The 24,113-nt window shown below is 53.1% G+C and overlaps 1 protein-coding gene across 1 annotated transcript in view; it reads right to left on the bottom strand.

Moving 5' to 3' along the window:
• Window positions 1–15,061: 15,061 nt before the first annotated feature.
• The window catches only part of QSOX1 (quiescin sulfhydryl oxidase 1), a 44,406-nt gene continuing 35,354 nt past the window's right edge, over window positions 15,062–24,113 (bottom strand). Inside the window, exons 9-12 of the mRNA XM_008543645.2 lie at window positions 23,700–23,822; window positions 22,789–22,936; window positions 18,963–19,142; window positions 15,062–17,037 (exon numbers count right to left, since the gene is read on the bottom strand). Coding sequence (XP_008541867.2) covers window positions 16,244–17,037; window positions 18,963–19,142; window positions 22,789–22,936; window positions 23,700–23,822 — 1,245 coding nt within the window. The 3' untranslated portion in view covers window positions 15,062–16,243. The remainder of the gene's footprint in view (window positions 17,038–18,962; window positions 19,143–22,788; window positions 22,937–23,699; window positions 23,823–24,113) is intronic.

Genomic DNA, 24,113 nt, shown 5'->3' with positions numbered 1-24,113 from the left:
CAGGACAAAGAGAATTCTCGAAGTGAACTTACCAGAGGTCAGGAGAAGAATCTGCCTTCATGGTGAGGATTGGAGCCTGGGAGTGGCTGTCGTCGCTGAGCCCGGGTGGCTCTAGAGGACAGTCAGAGAGTGTCTGGGAGGGGAGCAGCACCCCCATCTAGGGTGGGGAAGGGGTGCGGTGGGTGGGGTGGGGCTGTTCCAAAGGAGGATCCAGACAGAGCCCAGAGGAGGCCCCTCTCCTCTTTTCTCTGAGAGAAGGTGCTCTGCTCCCCCTTGGAAGCTGGGGAAATGAGGGTCTGTCTGGGGGAGGGTAGCAGAGGGGCTGGAGACCGCCTCAGAGAAAATTAAATTGCACTTGAGGGCAAATTCTATTAGGGAATAGAGCCTGTCTCTCAACAGCCTGCGTCCATTTAGGAGATTAGCTCAGCCCAGCACCTCTACCCCAGAGCCCGGTGAGCTCTGTCCCTGGGCTGGGGGAGCCAGGCCTGTGGCCTCTGGGGGCCCAGCCGCCCCTGCTCCCCACTCTGACCCCCAGCCCACCCTGGGAGGACCCTTCTCTCACCACTCATAGCCCCTAGGCTCTTTGAAAGTGGCCAAGAGGACATGAGCACTCTGCTGTTCTCCTAGAATATTGCGGTGGGGTTGAGAGGGGGTGTGTCCTGGAACCTACACAGAAAACAGGGACAGGCAATGCCAGAGAGGACAGAGACAGGCTTTACCATGCGTGGGTCTGGGGCAGGGGCAGGGAGGTCAGAGGTCAGCCGGTTAGAAGACAGGAAGGATCTGGATAGGTGGAGAAGCGGGAAGAGAGAAGGCGATCTGGTGAGCCAAAGGGCAAGAATGAAAGTGGCGACAAGAGGCAGGGTTTGAATCAGATGAGCTTGGAACCGGGGAGCAGGTACAGAGAAACACAAGCGGCTGACATTTGAAGAATGTCAAGTGAAATGATAAATTAATGTAACGTAATGGTAAATGGTAAAATAAATTCATCTGTAAAATGGGCATAAAATGATAACATGTATCTCACAGGACTGTTGTGCTGCTTAAATGCACACACCAAGACTTCAACAAGAGTTAGGAGTTATTATTAGCAATTGGTTATACGTTTGCACACTTTATGCTGGTTCCAAGCTTGGGCAGAAGGGTCTAGACCCCAGGCTCTGTGAAGCCCCCTTACCAGCCCCAATTTCCTAGCACCAGGCTCTGATTCACAGGCCAGTCTGAGCCGCTGGAGCCTCCTCTGGACCCTGCTGACCACATGCCCCGTGAAGAGGTGATGCCTCAGAGTGTGCTGGACTCCCCTCAGGTTCTGTCTATAAAATTATTCCATGTGCTTAACAGAACTTTCTTAGGCACCTGAAATGTATCCTGGGAAGAGCAGTGCCCAGTTTCCAGAACAAGGAGAAACGTCGGTAGAGGCAGCATAAAACGAGTTCTGAGAACACGTGGTGGTGTATAAACCCTTGTCTCTGACCCGGCATGAAGTGTCCCAGTGTGTGTGACCCTCCTCTCACAGGCCCCTCCCAGGCTGGCCAAGCACGCTGGGGACACAGAATTTCAGCCCCAAGTGAGCTTAACCTTTCAACCGAGGGTTAGACCATGTATTTATATTGCTGGGGTGGTTGCACTAGCCGAATTGCAAACGATTTGTGTTCTGTGGGGGAGCACAGAAGAGGGGGTGTTCAGAAAGGGAAGACCCTGAGGGAGGGAAAGAGAAAGTGTGTGGTGTGCTGGGGACAGGGGTGTTCCTGGTTTTGAGGCTGCATGCAGGTCAGTCACACTGTTCGTTGTGGCATGAAGGGAGAAGCCCAGAGCTGTTCTGCCCATGCCTTCCAGCCCAGGGTCCCTCTCAGAGGGGCTGCTCCTGCCCAGAGATGGGCCCCAGTGAGCCCCTACCCAACCCCTGCCCCCTGTCCAATTGTCAGGGCTTGGGTTTGGCAGCTGAAGGTACTCGGTGAGTGCCGGGAGCTGGCTGGGGTTGCGGATAGCCTGGCGCCCTCCCAGTGCAGGCTGCGCAGGTCTCCCAGGGTCCAGCTTTCTGGCCTCAGACACACCAAATAGCATTGACAAGGCCCCTGCTCCCTGAGAACGCCCTCCTCTCTCTTAGCACAGGGGGAAGAGCTCTCCTTAGGGTTCCAGTGTCTTCATGATGAGAACATTCCTGATAACACACATTCCTGTCCATGACTGGACATGGATACCCCCACCTTGTCCCAGCCATCCACTCATGGAGACCCTCTCGGCATCTTTGAGAAGGCAGTCAAGGACTGTTGATTCTCATTAGCTTCACTCTCTGAAGGCAATCTTATTTACAAGAGGCCTCAGTGCCAGAGGCCATGGGCAAGTTACTCAACCGCAGGAAAACGGAGAGAGTAACACCTGCCGCTCAGGATTACACATGAAGGAATTGTCCTCAGTGCCTGGCCCTAAAGAGGCGCTCTGTAGATGGTAATAAATGTTGTTATGAAGTCCTTGGCCCCTTTCTTTACTTCTCTCTGCTGACAGTAAAGAAACCGTCTTGTTCAGCATCATGTGTTCAGTTCCAAGTATAGGGCCCAGCATATTATGGCGTCTTAGTAAATATTTGCTACATGATTGGAGGAAAGAGGGAGTGAGTGAGTTTATAAGTACAGAATCCACTGCCCCAGCCCAAGAACAGGGAGAAGCCGGAGCACATCCCCCGGGGCAGCAGCACAGCTCTCAACAGCTGCCCTAGAGTGGCTGTCGGTGGCCTTGTCAGGCCTGGTTAGGCTGTCGGACCTGTTATTGGTGTGGTCGCTGGCTGGATACTCGTGGTTACACGGCTGTCAGGGCCCACTTACCTCTCACCCCTAATGGTCCCTGGCTTTTTATGTACTTCCTGCTCTCCCTCGGCACTCTGCAGACTTTATTACTTGTGCCACGTGGTCCCCGTGATGAGAGCTAAAGAAGAAAGGGAAAGCCTGGAATAATGACCCAGATGTCACAGCACAGGAGAAGCCACACCAGCCTCCTGCTTGAGCCGCTGTTGCTGGGTGAAGCTGGGGGTTCCCGCCCGCCAGCTCTGAGCGTGCTTCCCCAGGCCCTGGGCGCATGTCGCCTCTCGCCTCCTTTCCGGGCACTGGCCCCTCCTCAAGCATGGAGTCTCTCAAACTCTGGCATCACAGGACCAGATCCTCATCCTGGAAGCATCAGAGAGGACTTCTAGCCCGACCCCCACCCCTGCAGAATTCTGTCTGCACACCCCTGCATGGCGGGCATCTGGTTCCTGTGAGAACACAGCAGGTGTCGGGGGCTCTCTCTTTTCAGCCAGGACCGTTTCCAGGCAGTTCTGCACAGGACTGTTACTTTCTACAAAGTTTTGCCTTTTAATAAATTCAGTTGGAAGCGCGATTTTGCTGGTGTGTGTGTGTGTGTTGCAAATGCTTTATAGTTAGCACCTAAATTATTGTAAATACTTTCAAAAGGGCTCTAGCATCTGGAGTTACATGCTTTTCCACCATTTCTTTAACAGACAATGATAAGTGTAAGAGGTGATCTCCAAAATTCAACTTAGATCTTTGCTTTTTCAAAATGGGCTACTGACGGCCCGTTGGTGTAGTGGTCAGGTTTGCACACTCCGCTTCGGCAGCCCGGGTTTGCAGGTTCAGATCCTGGGTATGGACCTAGCACCGCTCATCAGGCCACTCTGGGGTGGCATCCCACATAAAGTGGAGGAAGATTGGCACAGATGTTAGTTCAGTGACAATTTTCCTCAAGAAACAAGGGGAAGATTGGTACAGATATTAGCTCAGGGCTGATTTCCTCACACGCACACAAAAAAAGTAGGCCACTGATTCTTAACAGAATTTTAGATTGTTGACTATTTCCTAAAAACACAGAAATGGATTGCGCTCAAAGATTTGGTCACCCTTTACATGATCACACCCTTAAAGAGTATACACAGTGCACCACATTCTCATACAAGGAGTGGACCTTTGGTGTTCATGCTAGTCAGAGAGGGCCACATGGTAGTGTGTCACACAGGCCACCCCTGATGAGCCACCCTGATGAAACATGTCTCTAGTACTTGTGCCCTCGTGGAGTCCCCTCCCCTTGAATCTGGGCTGGGCCTGTGGCTTACTTTAACCCATAGACAGCAGCAGAGGTGACACTGTGACAATTCTGGGACTAAGCTTTAAGAAGGCCTGGCACTGGGGGCATGGGGTTTGGTCTCCTCTCCATTAAGATGTTCAACCTCTCTTTGGTGCCAAATAGCTCACCAAAAAGGGTCTAACTGAGTCAGCCTGGGACAGAGAGGAGCCGAGTCCCGGCAAAGTGGGGAAGTGTTTTACTTACTGGTGGGAGTGGAGGCTGTGAATTCATTCATCAGAGAGACACAGGGATGGACAGGATGCAGCCCGTGCCTTCCCAGAATTCACCGTCTGATAGGGGAGGCCAGTGGTCTGCATACGCCTTTAACAATGTGATGGGAGCAACAAGAGAGCAAATGGATGGTGCTTACTGTGGCCTACAGACAGAAGAGCCTGACTGCAGGTGCGTTTGAGGAGGGTCAAGGAGGGCTTCTCAGAGGAGGTGACGTTTGAACCCAGGCAGGAGTTGGGGGTGGAAGGATTTTGGGTGGGGAGAAGAGCACACACAAAGGCTCATGGAATGAGATAGGACCTGGAGGACCCACAAGTCCTGCTGTCTAGACTGGGGAGGGGTGCCTGTAGGAGTGGCGGGAGAGGTGGCTAGAGACGTGGACAGGCGTCAGAGCACAGCTGGATGACGGGCTATGGGACTTGGACCTCAGGCCTGGACCGCTCACATCAGGGGTATCTTGCTGAAAAATACCTGAGACGATGCCCTCTTCTGCTGAGACACCCCACCTGCCCTCTGCCTAGGATCAAGCCTGGACTTCCAGGCTGTTCCTTCAGTCCCCGGCTCAGGCCATGTCCCACTAGCTGACTCTTAGTGCTTTGTCCCCCTTCCTTCCCCCCACCCCTGCCCGTCGTGCTAATTCTTCCGGCCTGACACCCCCACCTCCCCCTTCTGAAGTAGAGGTGACTGTCGGGGCCCCAGAGCCCCTCAGCCATTCTGTGGGGTCTACCAGGCTGGATGACAATGGAGGTCTTCACGGGGGGGGTCTCCCCTTCTAGACGCCACGCTCCTTGAGGGCAGGCCACCACATAAATATTTGCTATGAATGTTGCTGCCCCTCAGGAGAAGCCCACCGAGAACCTTCCTGTGAAAGGGGGACAGAGTGCAAGGAGCAGCACTTCTGTAGCAGACTGTTCCACAGCTGAAGCATCTGTGACTGTGACCGGCCGTAGCAGGTCCCCCCAGCCCCAAACACACACACAACGTTGATTCAGCCTTTTCAGTCACGGAAACTGGGCAGTGGCGACAGGAAGTGTTGCTCAGGCCACGGGCTGGACACAGAAAGGAATTCTCCCAGGGAGAAACAGAATTAACCCCGCTCTCTCCTGCGCGCCTGGAGGTGACAGGCCTCCTTTAGGCCTGTAATCCACCGTGAAGGCTGCATTTCACACTCGCCGCTCTGGAACAGGCCTGCTGGGAATTGCTCCTGGAGAGGGAAAATTGGAACGCGTCAGGGTAATTTGTCTATTTGACCACACACGTTTCAGGGCTGGCGCTCATGGTCTGAGCTGTGGCTGGTCACGAATGAAACTGGACTCAGACAGAACAAGCGCTGGACCCCCACACGCTTGCTAGGAGAGGGCGCACACAGCGGACCGGCTGACCAGCACACCAGGCTGCTGGGCTGGCACGGTCATTTGCCTGCTGTGCCGTCCAAGTTATTCACCTTGGCACCCTGCCCCTCCCTGATCGGAGCGAGGAGAATCTCCTGCCAGGCCTCCCCTACAGGGTTGTCATTGGGTCTACACTGGGAGCTGGTGTGGGAGTTTTAGACGTTGCAAATATCTTTTCCCAGGGAGCTTTCTGCTCGCTCGCCTGTGGTGTCCTCCTTGAACAGAAACCTTTCATTGTGGTGTAAGAAGTCTGTTGACACTTCACCTTATGGTGTGTGCTTCTTGGGTATTAAGAAATGCTTTCCCCTTCCCATGTCGCAATGATATTCTCCCATATTTTCTTTTATTAGCTTTGTAATTTTTTACCTCTCCTGTTTAGGTTTTTAATCCATCTAGAGCTCATCTTCATCACAAGGCAGAGGTCCAGTTTTCTTTGCTCCATATAGTGAGCTAGTTTCCATATCACCATCCATTGTCCCATCGATTTATGATGCCACCCTTGTCATATTTCACATTTCCATAAATTCATGGGTCTTCTTTTGAACTGTTCACTATGATCCATTGGTCCATTTATTTGTTCCTGTGGTAAAATCATAATTAAAAAATATTTGTCATAGGGCAAGCCGCTTTCTTTGCTCTCCCCCACCAAAAAACTGACTTAGCAATCCGTGAACTTTTACTCACCCTTATAAATTTTAGAATGAAGTTGCTGAGTTCTACAAAAGAAATCCATCTGGACTTTTGATTGGTGTTACATTGAATTTTAGATTAATTTGAGGAGAACTTTCTTCTCTACACTATTGATCTGTCCATCCACAACCATAGGCGCTCTCTCTGTTCAGTGAGATCTCTGTTTATGTCCTTGACAAGTTGTCCCTGTTTTATTTTCTCTGTAACGTTACCACTGCGTGAGATCCTTGTTCATTTGTTTCTTTCCCTGATTACATCTGTCTCTTCCTACCATCTCACCACAAAACATAATCAGAGATGCCTCTTCTGTTCAACCCTGGTGTCCCCAGTGCCTATATTACTGACCCTACTTTACTGCTGAAAGAAACTGAGCTTTAGAAAAGTTGACCTTCCCAAGGTTGCACAGGTGGTCAGCCACAGGCCATGATTCGCAATGGAAGAGAAGTGAGGAAAAGCATGTTGGGGTCAGACGGGGGGCAGGTGCGGGGGGGCATGATGCTGGCTAAGAGACTTGGCCTTTATCCTGGAGGAAAAAGGGAGATTCCAAGAGACTGTGAGCAGGGGCCAGGTGACAGGACAGAGGAGAGTTAGGAGGCTACAACAGAGAGCAGGGCAGAGGCAAGAGAGAATGGAGTTGACGGGGGCAGAGGCTGCAGCAAAAGGGGAATGAGAAGGAGGAGAATTCATCCACAGGAGGGGACCAGGCGGCTCCAGCCCTGGGGAGACTGCCAAGAGAGGGACCAGGCTTGGCGAGGAAGACGTGGAGCTGGCCTTCAGACATCCGGAGAGTTGGAGGAGCCAGAGACTGAAGATGGAACTGGGGCTCAGAAGGGAGACCAGGAAGAAGAGAAAGATTGCAAGTCAAAGGGACAGTGACGCTGTGCATTTGTCGGCAGTTCTGAATATGCTGACATGGAAGGGTCTTCAAGATGTAGTATTAAGAGACGACCACGCAGTGCAGAAGGCTATTTATAGCATGTGTCTTTCCTTGTATTGGCATAGAACAGATCTGAAAGGACACCCAAGAAACTGGCAGGACTGCTGGCGACCAGGGAAGGGACCTGAGTGGCTGCAGACAGGACAGGGAGGGGGACTTTTTGCTCTACATCTTTTTGAATTTTTTGAATACTTAAGCATGTGTTACCTGTTGAACAAAATGAGTGAAATTAAATTTTTTAGAGGAACAAAGCATGCAAAAGGACTTTGAGATGAATGAATGACTTTGCAAACAGTGTTTCTTGCCTTTGAGGAATGGTACGAGCTCCTCTGTGGAGCGTCGCCTGTCCCTGCTGCTCCTCAGCCTGCTGAGTGACCGGGCCGCCGGCCGCTTCCAACACCCACGGCCCCGCCCCTCGTGCAGCCGGCTCACACTCCTCCAGGGGCAGCGGCCACCTGGTTGTCCACGTTGCTTGGGTCCCTAAAGTCCACCCGTATCCTATTCCCTGGCCTGCTGCGATTAGGAGCCAAGGCTGCGGGCGTTAGTAATGAGAACCTGACTTGAACTCCTGTCACGTGCCGGGCGCGGGTAGGGACTCCTTCAGCCCTGTATGATCTTCTTCACAGCTGAAGAAACTCAGGCTCAGAGGAGCCCTCGCCACGGTTATGTGGCCAGTAAGGAGCATAGCAAGGAACTGCAGTGGGATTTGAACTCAGGTCTCCTTGACCCTGAAACATGCTTTTTCCACAGTGGTAGCTGCTTCCTAATAACTTGGTATTCACTCATCCTAACATCATTAAGCATCTTTGATATTCAAAGCACTGGCTGTGCAGCACTGAAGGGGTACCAGAAAGAATGACGTGCTTCGAGGGATGCAAATCCTGGGATGATACCCACGGACCACCTATGATGTGCCGGGCCACGTGTTCACTCCTGGCGCTGCAGGCGACGAGGGGAAGACTGTCCTTGTCCTCATGGAGCTCAGAGGAGCCAGGGGAGGAGATAATGGCCAGGGAACCATGCTGCCATGTGGTAAGTGCCCTCCGGGGGAGGGCTCACCCAACTCAGCCTTGAGGGGCTGGGAGGGCTTTCCCGAGGGAGCCACGTCTCAGCTGAGTCTAAAATCAGTTCGCAACTCAAACGGCCCTGGGGCAGGCAGCTAGGCAAGGAGCAAGGCGAGCTAGGTCCATTCTTAGACGTAGATATGCTCCTCCTGAAAATCAAATACATAGGAAGATTCTTCACTTCCACACAGCAGTCTCTTCCACTTTTCCTGAAACCTGAGTTGTGTAGTTAGAGATGTGAATGCAGGGAAATATGCCCTCTTCTAAATCAACAGTGCAAATGTGATGATAAACGGGAACTGCCCCTTGGCCTCCAAATCAGGAACGCAAAAGGGAGAGGTGGGCACTCTGACCCTGGGAAGGGAGGGCCCGGTTGACTGTTGCCCTGTGGGAAGTGGGCCCCGTGCGGGCAGGTCTTCCCATGGGGAACATGGGGGTCGTTCCAGGTTTTGGTCAGTATCTCTGATTACTTCCTTAGGACAGATTGTGAGCAGTAAAATTACTGAATCAAAGGGTATAAACATCTTTAAGGTTGATATATATTGCTATATTGTTTTTCAGATATATTATGCCAACTTACGTCATCATCTTTTCAGCATCAAATTGTATTGTTACACAATCTATAAAAAATATTATGTTAATCTTTCACTTCTTTGATTATTAAAGAATATCGTTTCATTTATTTATTGGTCTTTGTAATTCTTCTTTTATGAATTGACAGTTCATATTCTTGGCCCATTAAAAGTGTTTTTAATTGTAGAATAAATATTTATTTAATAAAAATGAGAAAAATACAGATAAGTAAAAAGAAAAACAAACACCTATAATCCTACCACTATTAACCACTATTAGCATTTTGCTGTATATATTCCAGGTTTTACCCAGGCATTCAGTATCCATAAGTATATATGTATTTTCTTTTTTCAAAAATAAGATCATACTATACAGAACTGTTTTTGCAACTTCATATTTTCACTTAACAACATGGTGTGGAAATATTTTCAGGTTAAAAAATACACATTTGAATCATTTCTGGTGGCCATGTTCTATTCCATTGTAATGATATTCCAGAATTTAATCAATCTTCCATTTTGGACTTTAGGTCAATCTTATTTTGATATTATAAATATTCATCATATAGCAATCTTAGTAAATATCCTCAATTACTTCTTTAGGATAAACTCCAGAAATAGAATTGTTGGATCAAAGGTTATATATTTTCTCAAAGCTTTTAAAACATATTACCAGTTACATTACATTACAAATTACATATTTCCCAAAGATTCTATCAGTTTATACTACTACCAGCAGTGCAAGAGACAGCTCTGTGGCAGATTATATTCTGAAAAGAACAATCTCTTCCATCTCACATAGTTTTCCAGAACTTTGCTACTGCCCCATCGAAAAGTGGAGTCCAGGACTCCTCCCGTTGATCCCAAGCAGGACTTTTTATCTGCGTCCTGGGTGAGCCTTTATGTCTGCCTCAATCAATGGAGGGTAGCAAAAGTAATGCTATGTGGATGCTTGCTCTTGGAATACAGTTCACATGCTGGGAGGAAGTCCGGGCAGCCCACGGAGAGGCTCATGTGGAGGGGAACTGAGGCCGCCTGCCCACAGCCTAGCTGAGCTCCCAGGTGACGGCCAGCGTCGACTTGCCGGATGAACCCCACCTGGATACACTGCATGGAGCAGAGATGAGCCATTCTCTGCTGAACTCTGCTCAAGCTGCAGATTCATGAGCAAAATAAATGATGGTTGTTTCAAACTACTAAGCTGTGGAGTGGTTTGTTAACAGCAGTAGATAACTAATGTGTCTCATTTCCCCTCACTCCAGCTAAATATTATCTTTTTTCCTTTTCATTTTTGCCAGTAGGATAGACAAAAGTGGCATCTCCCACTTGGTTTTAATACTTTGGCCCATTATTTTCAATAGAGCTTTGGTGCTTTTCTTATTTACAATGGAACTTTAAAATTCTTTAATCCTATTTTTATTTTCCTTATTTTTTTCTCTTCAAAAGAAATGTTTATTGCAAAAATTCAAAAACAGACTTAAGGATTTACGTCAGAGCCAGAACTAGGGTGAGGTCTTGGGTGCCGGAGGGCAAACTTCAAGAGGCGCTCACTCTCAGGTGCTGACCTGCATTGGTGGGGCGCTGAGGAGAAGGGTCTCGGAAATTTTGCACCCAATCTTCCTCCCCTGACTCAAACTAGTCCCGGCTCTGATTTAAGTCCACTCCAACCTCACTTTCTAGATATAACTGCTGGTCATAGTTTGGCATATATTCTTCCAGATTTTTTCTAGATAAACATTAACATATATGCACAACAATGTTATAAATTACATTATTAATATATATTAACATTACAATCTATTATATTTAGTAATTTACATTTATACATTTACATTAAATTACATTATTAAATATATATTTAGTGATAAGTACAGAAAGTAATAAATAGCAATATTTATGTTTACAGAAATGTATCTTTGGACATATTATGTTAATACTCGCAAACTGATCATGAGCTTGATCTCAAGATTGCATATTTTGTAACAGTCATATCTCTTTGTGATATTTGTGGTATAGATTTTCCCAGTTTTTTAAGATGTAGGTTGATTTTATTTTTAACTTATTTTAAGAAATTGGTGATGTCAACTAGATCGAACTCTCACCTTAGTTCTATTTTCCATTGTTTTTATGCTTACAAAAATAGCAAAGTATTCAGCTATATTTTCCTATGCCTTATTTTTTACACCACTGGGATTTATTTTGGCATATGGCGTGAAGGTGGGATCTTAGGCGAATTCTCCCCCAAATAATCAATGTTCTCAACATCATTTACTAACCAATCCCTCTCTCTCCAAGGCAGGACTCTGTGACCCCGGGAAGCGTTGAGTTTGAGAACTTGACGGGGACGTTGTAGTGCAGACTGAACTTAGATGAGGTTTTCGGTGCCCTTAGAAGCACGAGCTGCAATCCTGTGGTGGCAGAGGCTTCGGCAGACACCGGTGAGAGGCAAGCCCTGCCATCGCCGAGGCTGAGGAATGAGGTTTAACATGCAGCCGTGAGGCCCGCTTTCCTCTGGGGAGCTTGGCAGCCCCAGGGAAAGGATTTTTGCTCCCTCAGGGTAGAGAAGAGTGAGTCTCGCCAAAGCAGCACCTGGAAACTCGCCAGCCCTGCCAGGTAGCTGTCACCCGAGAACCTCAGCAGATGCTCCTTGAGTGTTCCTCAGCACCCAGAGGCCAGCGCCCACATGGACTGCCCCTTAGCTTTATCTCCTCCTGTTGGCAGAGGCCCCCACCTTTGCCTTGTGACTTCTAGACTCTCTCCTCCTTGTCTGTGACCCACGACTGGCACACACCCCCAACCCCATCCCAGGCAAGGGTGAAACCTAGAGGGTAGGGGCCAGGGAGGCTGAGCAGAGAGACTGGGCCATCAGCCCTAGGCACTCCAGCGACCCTCCTGGAGGCCATCACATCCCCACTCACCCTCCTCCAGGGCAGAGACCAAGGCTTTGAGAGGGAACCTCCTCTGTGATGGACAGAGTCCCCGAGGCTCTGGGAACTGGGACCCCGAGTGCCTGGGGCCTCTGTCTATTGAGGAGAGGGCACTGCCGGGGCCAAGTTAGGAGGGCTGAGGCCCAGGGTAGGAGAGGGAGGAATGAGAAAGGCAGTTGTTTTACCTCTTGGGTGTGAAGGACCCTGCAGGGCAGCAGAGAAAGGGAGAAAGTAAGGGTCAGAGACAGGCGAGGCTAGGCCAGGTTGGACCCTGGGAGAAGGCACAGCCCTGCTCTGTGGGGGTTACAGATGCAGCTCGAGGAGGAGGCAAGGCAGGCACGGGGGGACGGGGGTAAAGATTAAATAGTTCTTCTTGGAGTTCAGTTCTGAAAGCTGGCTCTGTGTGTGTGCGTTTGTGTGGTGGGGAGAATCCTATCAATCTAAGAAACAGCCTTTGCCCTCAGAGGAGCTTGGTCCTGAAATGGGAGGCAAGGGAGAAGAAGGAAGATGGTCGGGAAGGGATGCCTGGGCTCCCTGGACCTTCCTTGGAATCTGGAGGGTCTCAGGCGGCAGTCTTGGGGAGGATTAGGCAGCATCGGGGAGAGGAACCTATGGGTGCTCTGTCCCCAGGCTGCAATCTGGCGTGAAGGAGCTTTCCCCCTTCATGGTTGTCCCAGGGTTTCATGAGGACACAAACCACAGAAGCTGTGATTCCGTCAGTCAGGAGTCCTTTCTGGAAGTCCCTGAGGGGACAACCTCTCACTGAGTTGACAGCAAAGCGGCTGGAATCACAATGAGAGGTCAAGGCACCTTAGGGACCAGGGAGCTCATCTCAGGCCTTCCTCTTGCAGGTGAGGGAGGAAGCTGAGGCCCGAGAGGTGAATGGTTTACCCAGCATCACACCCAGCTCATTAGTGGCCAAGCCAGGAGAATGGAGGTCTCCTCCTCCTCCAGCTGCTGGGACTTTTCCCTGTGGCCGAGGCTGCGTGGGTCCCCCGAGCCCACTCCTTACCCACACCCAGATTATGGCTGCACCTGGGCTCCCCACCTGGACCTGGTGCTGAGCCCGCGAGGGAGGAGCCAGGCCAAAGGTGGGCCACGCCTCTGGGAGCTCCTCAGCCCCCAGGTGGCTTCTGAATGAAGTGGGCCCTCAGGCCTGCAGTTCCCCCACCCCTGCCCGGGAACCCCCACCCCCTCCCACTTCGCGCCTTCTCATCCTTCAGGTCTGGGAGAAGCCTCCCCACCCTGGGCTGGTCTCTGTCCTTCACCACTCTTAGCACACTCTGTCATCTTTTTCTCCCTTGTCTGTCTTTTCCTCTACAGTGAAAGCTCCATAACAGCAGAGACCACGTCTTTCTTCTCTGTTTATTCCCAGCTTCTAGCCTCGTAAGCGTTGAAAAAGCTTTAAAATTTTTTTTAAAGTTTTTTGCTTAGAATTTCTTGTATTCACTATTTTTCCTTTGTTGGATTTGGCACGTGCTTTCTCCTCTGCCTGTGACGCATTTTTCCTCCTTATTTTCCTTGCTAACCCCCACTCATCTTTCAAAACCCAGCTCAGCTGCCTCCTCCTCCTCTAGGCGATGGTTCCTGAATGCCCAGTAGGTAACATCACAGGCGGAGGCAAGTGTCTCTGTCCTGCCCCAGGACCAGGAGCCTTTGCTTTGCAGGACCCTCTCCTGCTGGGGAGCTCTTCCAGGGTGCAGAGAACAACCTGGAACGGCTGGTGGAGTTCAGGCCACCGAAGCCCCGGCTCCCAGCCTGGCAGACCGGGTGGGGGAGGAGACCAGCTGGTGGGCGAAGCCGGTTTATCGATGCTGCTGAGCCCTGGGGAAATCAAGGTGAAAGGCAGCAGCAGCTCAGCTAAGTGGGGAGGCCCACCTTTGTTTATCAATCAGAGGGGCTTCGACGGGGCAGAAAGGGGCTCGGCTGCGGTGAGGAGGGAGACCCACACCCACTGCCAGGGCCCTAGTGGACCCCAAACACGTCCCTGCCTCCTGCCTCGGGCACTGTGGGTAGACACTGTGGAGCTGGGGCTGCCCACAGCAGCTTTTCCTAATTCTGAATACCTGAGCTTGGTTTTAGAAAGTACGGTCACCGGAGCTCTAAGGGCTGGATGATGGAAATCTTTGCACTTGACATTGTCAGGTACCAGGTGCGAGGGGAGCAGGCATACTCAAGTGGTCTTGGCCCGGTGGGCACATTGGGCAGTGGCCCTAGGAGCCTCTTTCACTCTCTTGCAGGCCAGGGTTGCACGGCAGATAGCGTGCTGACCTGTCAACCTCCCAGCCAGGGCCCTGTGGAGCAGGGGGAAAGGAGAAGAGCCAGCCCAGGAGGACGGAGGGGGCAGGTGGCTGACTAGCGCTCGACACAGAGAGGGAACACGCGGATGAGGACGGAGGAGAGGCCTACAGAGACGCTCCAGGCTGGAACCCACCCGAGGACCCTGGCAGCTAAAGGGGAAACACAGGGCTGACAGAAGCAGGGAAGGGGGAGGGTTGGCCCCTGCCTGCCCCCATCTCCACCCTAGCTGCCCTGGCAGAGGGAGCTGCTTGGCATCCCACCTGGTCCACCCAGGGCCGAGGCCATCTGAGCAGAGTGAAGATGTCAAAGAGAAAACCCCAGATCGGATTGAGGCTCCTGCTCCCCCTTAATGAGGTTCAAAATCAGCTGCTCTAATCCTTGTAAAGCCCGGCAGGCCGGATTAGGGGCAGGCTCTCTAATCTGGCTGACTCCTCCCTGCTGAGCAGCCAGCCCAGGCCCAGCTCTCACAAACAAGCCCTCTCCTTCCTTGAGGGAGAGCTGGAGATGCAGGGCGCTCAGCAGAACTGAGAGCCCCGAGGCAGACGCTCCCCAAGAGGCCGGGGGAGCAGGAGGCGGTGGGGTTGTACCTCCACCGAGGCCTGTCCCCAGTGCATATGGAGACTGAAGGGCTTGGGGCACAGAGAGCTCGGTAGGCAGTGGGGGAGGCCCCCACCCAGGAGAAAGGGGCTGTGATGAGGGCACCTTGTCCCCTGCAGGCCAGGAGCTGTGTGAGCTGGAGGAAATCACGATAGGCCGGATCCCAGGCTGGATTCTGCACGTTCTGTCCAGACCTGGACTAGGTCTCCAAGTAGCAAGTTAAAGAACACACTGGTGCTTGCCTTAACAAAAATAATTTATTCTACAACCCTCCCAAGCAGTGGAGGAGAGTGGGAATCAAGCATGTGCACAGTGTCACCCTCCCCTCTGACCCTTTTAACCTCTACCCGATGAGAGGTGGGCCCTTGAGAGAGATGAGACTCATCTTCCTCCCCTAAACCCAGCACTCCCCACGTTCAAAGATTAGCATCTATTCTTGAGACTAAAATCAAGACAAAAGACTCCGCTGCCAGAGGCGTGGAGCCCAAGCATGTTAGAAGCAACCGTCTTTTCCCTGTGGCTTCACTCTCCCCCTCACAGCTAAGCCCTGAGCCAAGGCACCATAGACCCCAACAGCCCTCCCTAAGTCCCACACTATCCCCTCATTAGGTCCCACCACGCCAGCCACTCACCCCCAGCCCAGTCACCATCACCCACCCAGCTGAGCACCCCCCACACCAAGACCAACTCCAGCCTGTGCTCTTCCTGTAGCAGAGGTTTGGGGAAGGAACCAGTCAAGGCTCTCCTCCCACAATCCCTGACAGGAACCTCACCCCTTACCCGGGAGACCAGCATGACTTCCAGAAGCTTCTAGACCCCACCCTAAAGCCAAACTCCAGCTGGGAGTTCTGAGGGGCTGGAGGATGGGCAGGCCATGGGGGGCCTGTTTGCATCCAGAAGGGAGCCGGATGGAATGTAGTGAGGAGTACCACTCACTCCAGCCCGCCCAGCCCTGGGGACCCTCCTCTGGATGGGAAACCTTGGAAACTGTGGCCCCACTTGCCCCAGTTTAGGGCCAAGACCAACCAAGAGACACTGAAGCTTCAGCGAGAATGGGGCGGGACTTCAAATAAGCTGAAAAAGAGGCATTTGGTGCTGAGAGGCCAGGGACTGAGCCTTCCAACCCCACTGCCCAAGGCTGCCCCCACCCTACCCCGTGCTGTCACATGAACCTGGACCCTGCACATATCTTTGTGTCTATGGAATACTCCTCCCCAGAAGGCCCAAGAAGGTTCACCGGAGCAACGGGTTTTCCTGGATTTCCCCCGACAAAGTAGGAGAGGGAGGAGGCAGTGGGGGTGGAAGGGGGGCAGTAGGGGGAAGTGGAGGGGGGCGGGGGCAGAGGGGGAGGGCGGGCGGGGGGCTGGAGGACCCCCATGGATGGCAGCTCCCTATGCTGCCCCCCTCCCAGTTGGACGGTTCAGGCTGCGAGATGACTAGCGTGGCCCTTCAGGGCCCTCATCCTGGCCCGGAAGTAGGTGTACACGGCCAGCAGGCCCATGAAGGACAGGGAGTAGAGCACCACACAGAGGCTGATGTCCAGGTGGGAGAAGTCCCTTTCCAGCACCTGTAGCCACTGGCCTCGGCCCCGCACAGCCCCAGCCTCTGGCTCCCCCTCAGGGACGCTGGCCAGCTGCTTGGAGCTGCGGCCCACTCGCCTCAGCTCTGAAGGGCCTCGGGGGAGGGGCTTCTCAGCCAGGAACTCAGCCAGCAGCTCAGCCCCTGTGTCTCGCTTGGTCAAGTGTTGCTGCCCTTTTGGCTGCTTCAGCTTATCCCTCTGAAGCTCTGCTGTGCGCTCAGGAGGTCCCTGGTCTGGCCCAGCTGTGGTCACACCGAGGCCGGTGTGCATCTCCTGGGGGCGACTCTCCCCAAGTCTCTCCACTGGAACATCTGGGACGAGGGTTCCGGGGGACTTTGTCCCTGGGCCCACCATGATCTCAGCCTTCTCAGGGCCCAGAGTAAAATTTCTGTCTGCCAGCTCCAGCTCCCCTGGCTTCGGGGTGGCCGCCATCCTCCGAGCACCTCTCCGGGGGCCTGGCACAGCTGAAGGAAGGTCCAGGACGATGTTGCTCGGGGAGAAGTGGGTCTTCAAGAAGCTGAGGGTGTTGCCCAGGTCCCACACAGGCGCACCTCGGAGTTCATTGTGGCAGGCAGAACAGAGCTCACGGGGCGGCCACTGCACCTTGGGGAACTGGGGGTCCTCGCTGGGGGCACCTGGGGAGGGAAGCACACACAGCTGGCTGGGACAGACTGGGCCCACCTGGAAGCTGAGACCTCATTCTGCACTGCCAGCTTTCTCATCTGCAAAAAGGGCTTCCCACTACCCTTTGAAAGGATGGGTATGAGAAAAGGTAGATTAACAAAAAAAAAAACAAGCACGGGGCCTGGCGCACAGCGAGAGCCTGATGGCACCTCTCCAGGGTGGAGGATTGCTCCCTGTCCCCTACCCCCAACCCTCCCCATTTCCCCAGGGAAGTGTGACAGCTCCGTTCCAGTCACTTCTCAGTGTGAACCATCTCTCCTTATTGACTTCACTGCCTGTTTGTACCCGTGGACCAGATGCCAAAGGCTAAGAAGACTCAGTGGTCTGCCTTGTAGTCTTTGAGTGCTCTGCTAGTATTTACCTCCTTTGCATTTGTTTGAAATTTTCCAAGTTTTATACAGTGAAGATATATTACTTGGTAATTAAAGGGAAACGTTTTTTAAAACCAGAGTTCGTGGCACAAGGTAATTTCACAGGTGGTCTCCTTTACCCGGGACCCTCTAGGGTGGGCAGTGTTAGTGGAATTTCTCCTTAGCTGGGCTCTAAGGGGCAGGGAGATTAGGGGCCAGGCTGAGGAAAGGGCCCTGGGGAGAGTCAGGAAGGTGTGCTGACTGCCAGCCTGTGGAGACCCCCAGCCTGCAGGGACCCCAAGCAGGCGTGCCCGAGCCACAGCCTGAGCCCCAGACAGCCTGCCACCAGCCCCTGGCCCAGCGTCACCCAGGGAATGCCAGTCAGCCCATCTCCCTTGTAGGAGGCACCTCTCCTTAAAGGGCTTAACAGAAAAAGAAGTTTCTGGTCAGTACGAAGCAGCAGCAAGTGATGTGAAAGTTAGAATGGTTATTTGGGGGAGGGGGCAACAAGTCGATTCCAAGGGTCCACTGAGAAGCCATAGTGAGCGGTCAGTTTGTACCTGCACTTTATTGTTATTGGTTTGATCTGGAAGGAGCCCTCTGGAGAGGGTAGGTTGCTGCCTTCCTTTCAGCCCTGGGCCCTCCAGTGGCAGCTGGCCCCCAAGGGAAGCTGGGAGCCTGCTGAGGTCATGGGGCTGGAGGGTCAAATGGAGCATTTGGTGGCAGGGGCGGGGTGGGAGGAGAGACAGGCACGCGTCTTCTTTTCAAAGTCCACCAGGAGGCCCCAGGAGACAGAGGGAGGGCAGCGCGTGCACTGCCACCTGCTCCGCTCAGCTCCTTTAACCTCAGCCCCGCCCCAAGCTGCATCCCCCACCTCCCACCCCCGGAGGTCTGTGGCAGCCACGTGCACTCCTCTCCCCCCACAGACAAGCCCAGCTCCATCCACAGATGGCTTGCTCCCCCATCCACCAGCTTCTGGTCACGCCTAGAGTTCAACCCTTTTGCCTTTTGGACCCGTCAGACTCCAGTGCATGGGGAAGAGAAAACACTGGAACGAGGGAAACTCAGAGACAAGGCCTCCCTCTGGAGAATCTGTCCCTGGTATTTCTAGGAAGGGCCTGGTCTTTCTTTTCCAGCACATTTTATCATCAGAGCCCCCCAGGGGGTGGAAAAGCCCAGATCTCTCCTCCATATTGGTTTGAGTAAGGGGCCAGTAGCTAGAAAGCAGAAGAGGGCGGGCAAGAGAGGGACCCCAACAGGCCAGAGGGAGGGGGCCTCTGCAGGGGAGAGTGAGCACTGGCATCGGAAGACCAGGGTCTTAGAGGGTCAAAGCCTCAGTTTCCTCACCTGGAAAATGGGTCTAATGATACTGACGCATCTGCAGGGCTGGCAGAGCATGTGAAAGGGCTCTGTGTGCTGTGAAGCACTGGGAAACACAGGGGTTACCTCTGCTCCAGGACTCCACAGCTCCCCCACCTCTTCCTCCTCAGTGGCTGACTCCAGCCTTGGAGGTGGTCCTTCCTTACCTGCGAGGCGAGCGTTGACCTTGTTGTGGCTGGACCAGAACCAGAGGACCGCGCTGTTCGGATTCTTCACCCGGTTCATGGAGGCGGCAGCCATCCGCTCAAAGTGGCCAGCGCACTCTCGGCAGCCAAAGAAGAAGCGAACGTAGCTGCGGATGGCCTGCAGCACCTCTTGGGCCTTGGCTACAGGGGAGAGGAGAGGCTGTTCACCGGGGCCCTTCAGGCTGCTTTCCCTGCTGGCCCCACCACCCTTCCCTCCACAGGCCCGCCATGGTCACCCTGCACAGGGACCCCACACCTCATCCAACGAGGGGCCCAGGGTCTCCTTGCTGACTTCTCCACCTTCTCAGGATCACTTCAGAGTTGTCTCCATCTCCTCCCAAATTCCTAAACCCCAGTGTCCCTTCTTGGCCACTCATCCGGACCCTCGTCACTTACTGACACTCAGCACAGAGTCCAAACTCATCAGCAGGACACTCGTGCTCTGTGAGACGTGGCTGGAGAGGTAGGCAGGGGCCAGTGTGCCCACCGCCCAACCCCGTGCCCTACTCTGCTCCCCTTGCCTTAGGCTTCCTGTTCCGACCTGCGCCCCATCCTGCCTGCTCCTTCGGGCACTCTATCGGGAGTCCATCCTGACCTGGCTCTGCACATCTCTAATCAGTCTCCCTCTCCCCTCACTTTCTCCCCCAGGGCCCTCAGGACTGACTCAGCACAGGCCTCTGAATATTCTCCCACCTTCTTGCTCTGACTGCCACTGGGCTCCTCCCTGAAGATACCACTGCTCCCCCAAACACGCCCCTCTTACACCCTTTTGTCTCCCACACTCCACAGACCTCAGGGCTGGAGGGGGCCAGGTAGCCTCACTGCTGTTGGCTGCTTCCAAACTCTCTCCTTCCTCCTGCGAAAGCCCAGCCCATTCAAAGCCCGTCTCCTCTTCTCACCATCCATCCCCTGGGACATCAGCACCCTGAGCTCTGTCCCACCTACCACTGCTCCCCACGCGATCCTTCTGGCAACTTTAGTGCCCACACCAACGATGCCTCACCTCTTACCTCCTCGGCCCCCTCAGCTCCCCCTTCCCCCACACCCACCTCCAACGCCCGCCCGCCACCTGCCCTGCAGCTGTACTTGCCTCCTCCGCCTGCCCATGTGCACTGGCCCTCACCCTTCTCTCCTCCTCTAGGATTTCACTCCCGTAAATATTCTTCTGTTATTGCATCATCAATTTCTCCCTTAACATAGGATCATTCTGACAGGTAAAATCTACTACAACTGAGAAATCCTTTCTCTGAGCCCAGTTCCACCCCAGTTACCTCCCCCATTCTTCTCAGTTTCTTCCCTGCTCCTCTCTTCAGCCCAATCCAACCAAGCTTCTCTCTCCAGTGCTCCATGGAAACAGCTCTGGCCAGAGGGGGCCTCATCTTGTACTGCCTCCAGCAGCACAGCAGCACCCACTTGGCTGACCACATCCTCCTTCCTGAAACACTCTTATTTCAGGCGCCCTCTTGAAATCGCGGGGCTGCTCCTTCTTGGTCTCCTTTGCTGGTTCCTGCTCCTCTAGCAGAGGTCCGGTAGCTGTGGCATCCCAGAGCCCAGGCCTCAGCACTCTTCTCTGCCGACCCACTCACGGGTGCACCCAGCCTTACGTCTTTACCTATTATCTGTGTGCTAATGACCACAAGATGCGTGTCTCTCCTGGCCCTCTCCCCAGACCTCCAGACTCAACTGTCTGCATCTCCATTCACTTGTCTACTAGCTACAAACCATTATGTCTCCCCTCCCTTCAATCTCCCTCCCACCTCTGAGCCTCCTCATTCCTCAGTTCACACGACCACCATCCACCAGGTGCTCAGGCCCCACAACTGCAGGTCCACCCTGAGTCCTCAATCCTTCATTGTCTTCATCCAATCCATCATTGAGTCCTCTCAGCTCTACCTTCAAAATATTCCCAGATCCGACCACTTCTCCCATGTGCACACCTACAACTCTAGTCCGGGCCACCAGTGCCTCTCCTGCACTAGTTCCACCACTTCCTCATTAGCGGCCCCGCCTCCACCTTGCCCCACTGTAGCCCACCCTCCACCCAGTGACCTTTCTAAAGTATTAATGGTTGGCATCACTCCCCACTTTAGCTCTCCAGTAGATTCTCGCAATGCTGAAACTGAAATCCAGACCCCTCCCTCACCAAGACCTCCAAGCCCGCACGTGCTCACCTCCTCTCCTGCTCACCTCCTCCCAGGCTCTGCCACGCTGCCCTCCTTTCAGGGCTGCAAACACGCCAGACTTGTTCTCGGCACTTGCTAGTCCTGAACCTGTGTTACGGGCTGAATTGTGTCCCCTAAAGCTCATAGGTTGAAGTCTAACCCCCAGTATTTTAGAATGACTGTATTTGGACATAGAGTCTTTAAAGAAGTGATTAAGTTAAAATGAGGTCATTAGGTGGGTCCAAATCCAATATGACTGGTGTTCTTGTAAGACAAGGAAATGTGGACACAGACACACACAGAGGGACGGCCATGTGAAGACACAGGAACAAGACGGCCATCTACGAGCCAAGCAGAGGCCTCAGGAGAAACCAACCCCGCCAACACCTTCGTCTTGGACTTCCAGCCTCTGAACTGGGAGGAAATAAATTTCTGTTGTTTAAGCCACGCAGCGTGTAGCACTTTGTTACGGCGGCCCTAGCAAACCAACATGGCCTAGAAGGCTCTCTTCCCAGAGGTCCCACGGCAGCTTCCCCGTCACCATTCAGATCTCAGCACAGGGTCACCTCCTCAGAGAAGCCTGCCCCAGCCTCCCCCTCCCTGACCCTCTCCCACACCATTGGTCTGTCTTCTTCATAGCATTCATCACCACACCTGGAATGATCTGTGTGTTTACTGACTCCTGCCACTGGAATATTGTCCCCTTGAGGCAGGGATGTCTCATCTCATGCACCACTGTACCCCACCCCTAGCACAGGGCCTAGCACTCTGGAGACGCTCCATAAATCCCGGCTGACTGACTGGCTGTCCGCACGCCCCACAGAGACTAATTCCTTCTGCCTCTGCACCAGGCCTGCCCTCTGTTGGGGATGCTCTTCCTTCCTAGCTCAACTCTCTAATTCTCTGTCATCCACTCTCTATTTGCCTCCTCTTGCCCTTCCTGATAGCACGGAGCATTTCCTCTCTTCTGCCCACATGTCCTTCTCTCCCCCTTGGCTCTTGGCCTTGGCACAGCGCAGGGCAGCTCTCTGCCCACCTGTCTCATAGTCCCCTGAGGGCGGGGACTGTATCTCTTTCACCTTTGCATCCTCCAGGCTGAGCCAGCGCCTGATGGACCCCTTGGCCCTCGGTAGATGTGGACTGAATTGGATGCCCACCCTTTCCGTCAGGAAGCATGGGTGAGAGGCAGTGAGCGAAGGAGAGCAGCTGTACAGTTTGGGGAGGGAACAGGCCAGGAGGGGCAACGTGTTTTCCCAGCTTCCCCCAGAAAATGATTTTTCAATGGGAAAAAACAGAATTGTTCAAAGTACATGGTATCAGCCACACAAACGGTGAAAAAGACATAGTTCTTTTCTTCATAGGAGTATAAAAAATAGAACCACAAATTTTTCACGAAGACTGAAAACAAAGCAAGCTTGTGGCTCCAAGAAAGCCAGGGAGAAGCCTCACGCCCCTGCACTTGTGGGCACCACCCTGGGGCAGGGGACAGGACTGTCTCCAGGTCACCCGCTCTGCTTCCATGCAGCAAATGCAGACTCCCCTAAATCCGAGCCTGCAGCAGGGAGCCAGAGGAGGGCAGGACAGGGCAGGGCTGAGGCGCAGGGGAGCACAGGCCCTGGACTCACCTGTTTCTTGTGAGCGGTCGACATTTTGCCGAGCTGCCTGCACGGTCAGGAAGTGGAAAAGGATCCACAGGGAGCAGGGAAAGCCTCGGAAATGTGGCTCGCTCCCCTGGCAGCCGACCCAGTTCACCTTCTTGGCAATCATAGCGCCCTAAGGGACACACATGAGCGTGAGTGCGTATATGGAGAAGAAAAAGGATGGGATGGGAGGTGAGGAAAGAAGCTTCCGGGAGACCCAAAAGTCAGCACACAGCCCTAAGACAAACGAGGTCCCTCTCTCAGGCTGTCACCTCGAAGGCGGCCTTCCCTTCCACTGCCTACACCCATCAAAGGAGCACAGATCTGAAAACCTGTGACACATATCACGTCGCATCCTTACTCCAGCCTCAATGTCCCCACCTGTAAAATGAGAGGGGTGGTCTCTGAGGTCCCTTCAAGCTTTGACACCCTACAAATTTGTAAGGGCTTGTGCCTCTGTTGGCTGCTGGAAAACAGCAGCATACACAAGAGCCCAGAAAGGTGCCCCCAGAGGGGCCAGAGAAACCACGCTGAGGAGCACGAGGTCCCTGGAGGCAATAGAGACAAGCAGCTAAAAGCCCTCACAACCGGGGTCTCACGACTGGTTTTCAATCCCAGCCCAACCACTTAGTGGCTGAATGGTCTTAGACAACTAACTTGACCTCTCTTAACCTCAGTTTCCTCATCTGCTAAATGGGGATGGTACTGACCTTCCACCCATGTTGGGAGGATGAAATGAGATATGCACAGAGAGCTCAATAAATAGTAGTTAGTTAATTAGGAATGGAAGGACCCACAAATGTGAATTTGTGAAGGAGGTCCGAGGTCGCAGGTTAACCCCTTCCATTCCCATTGTTATGAGGAGAGGGAGCTCTTCCACTGCTTCCCAGACTCACCTCCTTCCTGTTGTCCAAGGCATTTTTAAATAAATTGTAGGGAATTTTCTTTTTCTGCTGCCTCTTGAGCCAGTCATTCATGGAGTGCAGGAAGTTCTGGGTTAGGGGCTGGCCGGGGAAGTACTGTGGGGAGGAACAAGCGCAAGTTGGAGAGTGAAAAACAGTCCCCTGGAGTTCCACAGTCCGGGAGAGGGTAGGGGGCTAGGCAGAAATGGGCCAAGGCAGTTCTTTGGAATGTTCCAGAATCACCAGGACAGCATTCTGCCTAAGACACAAAGGTGGGTTCCCCACTACCTTTGCTCTGGGGCACCTGCTAAGGTGAGAGGAAGGAGTGGGGAGAGGACAGAGGCTCTAAGAGAGGCTGAGCCCTGAAGGCCTCCCCGTCTCGAGGCTGTGGGTCTTGTGCTGACCCCT

This window comes from Equus przewalskii, chromosome 23, assembly GCF_037783145.1.
Source record: "Equus przewalskii isolate Varuska chromosome 23, EquPr2, whole genome shotgun sequence".
NCBI lineage: Eukaryota > Metazoa > Chordata > Mammalia > Perissodactyla > Equidae > Equus > Equus przewalskii.
This window is presented reverse-complemented; position numbering and strand designations above follow the sequence as displayed.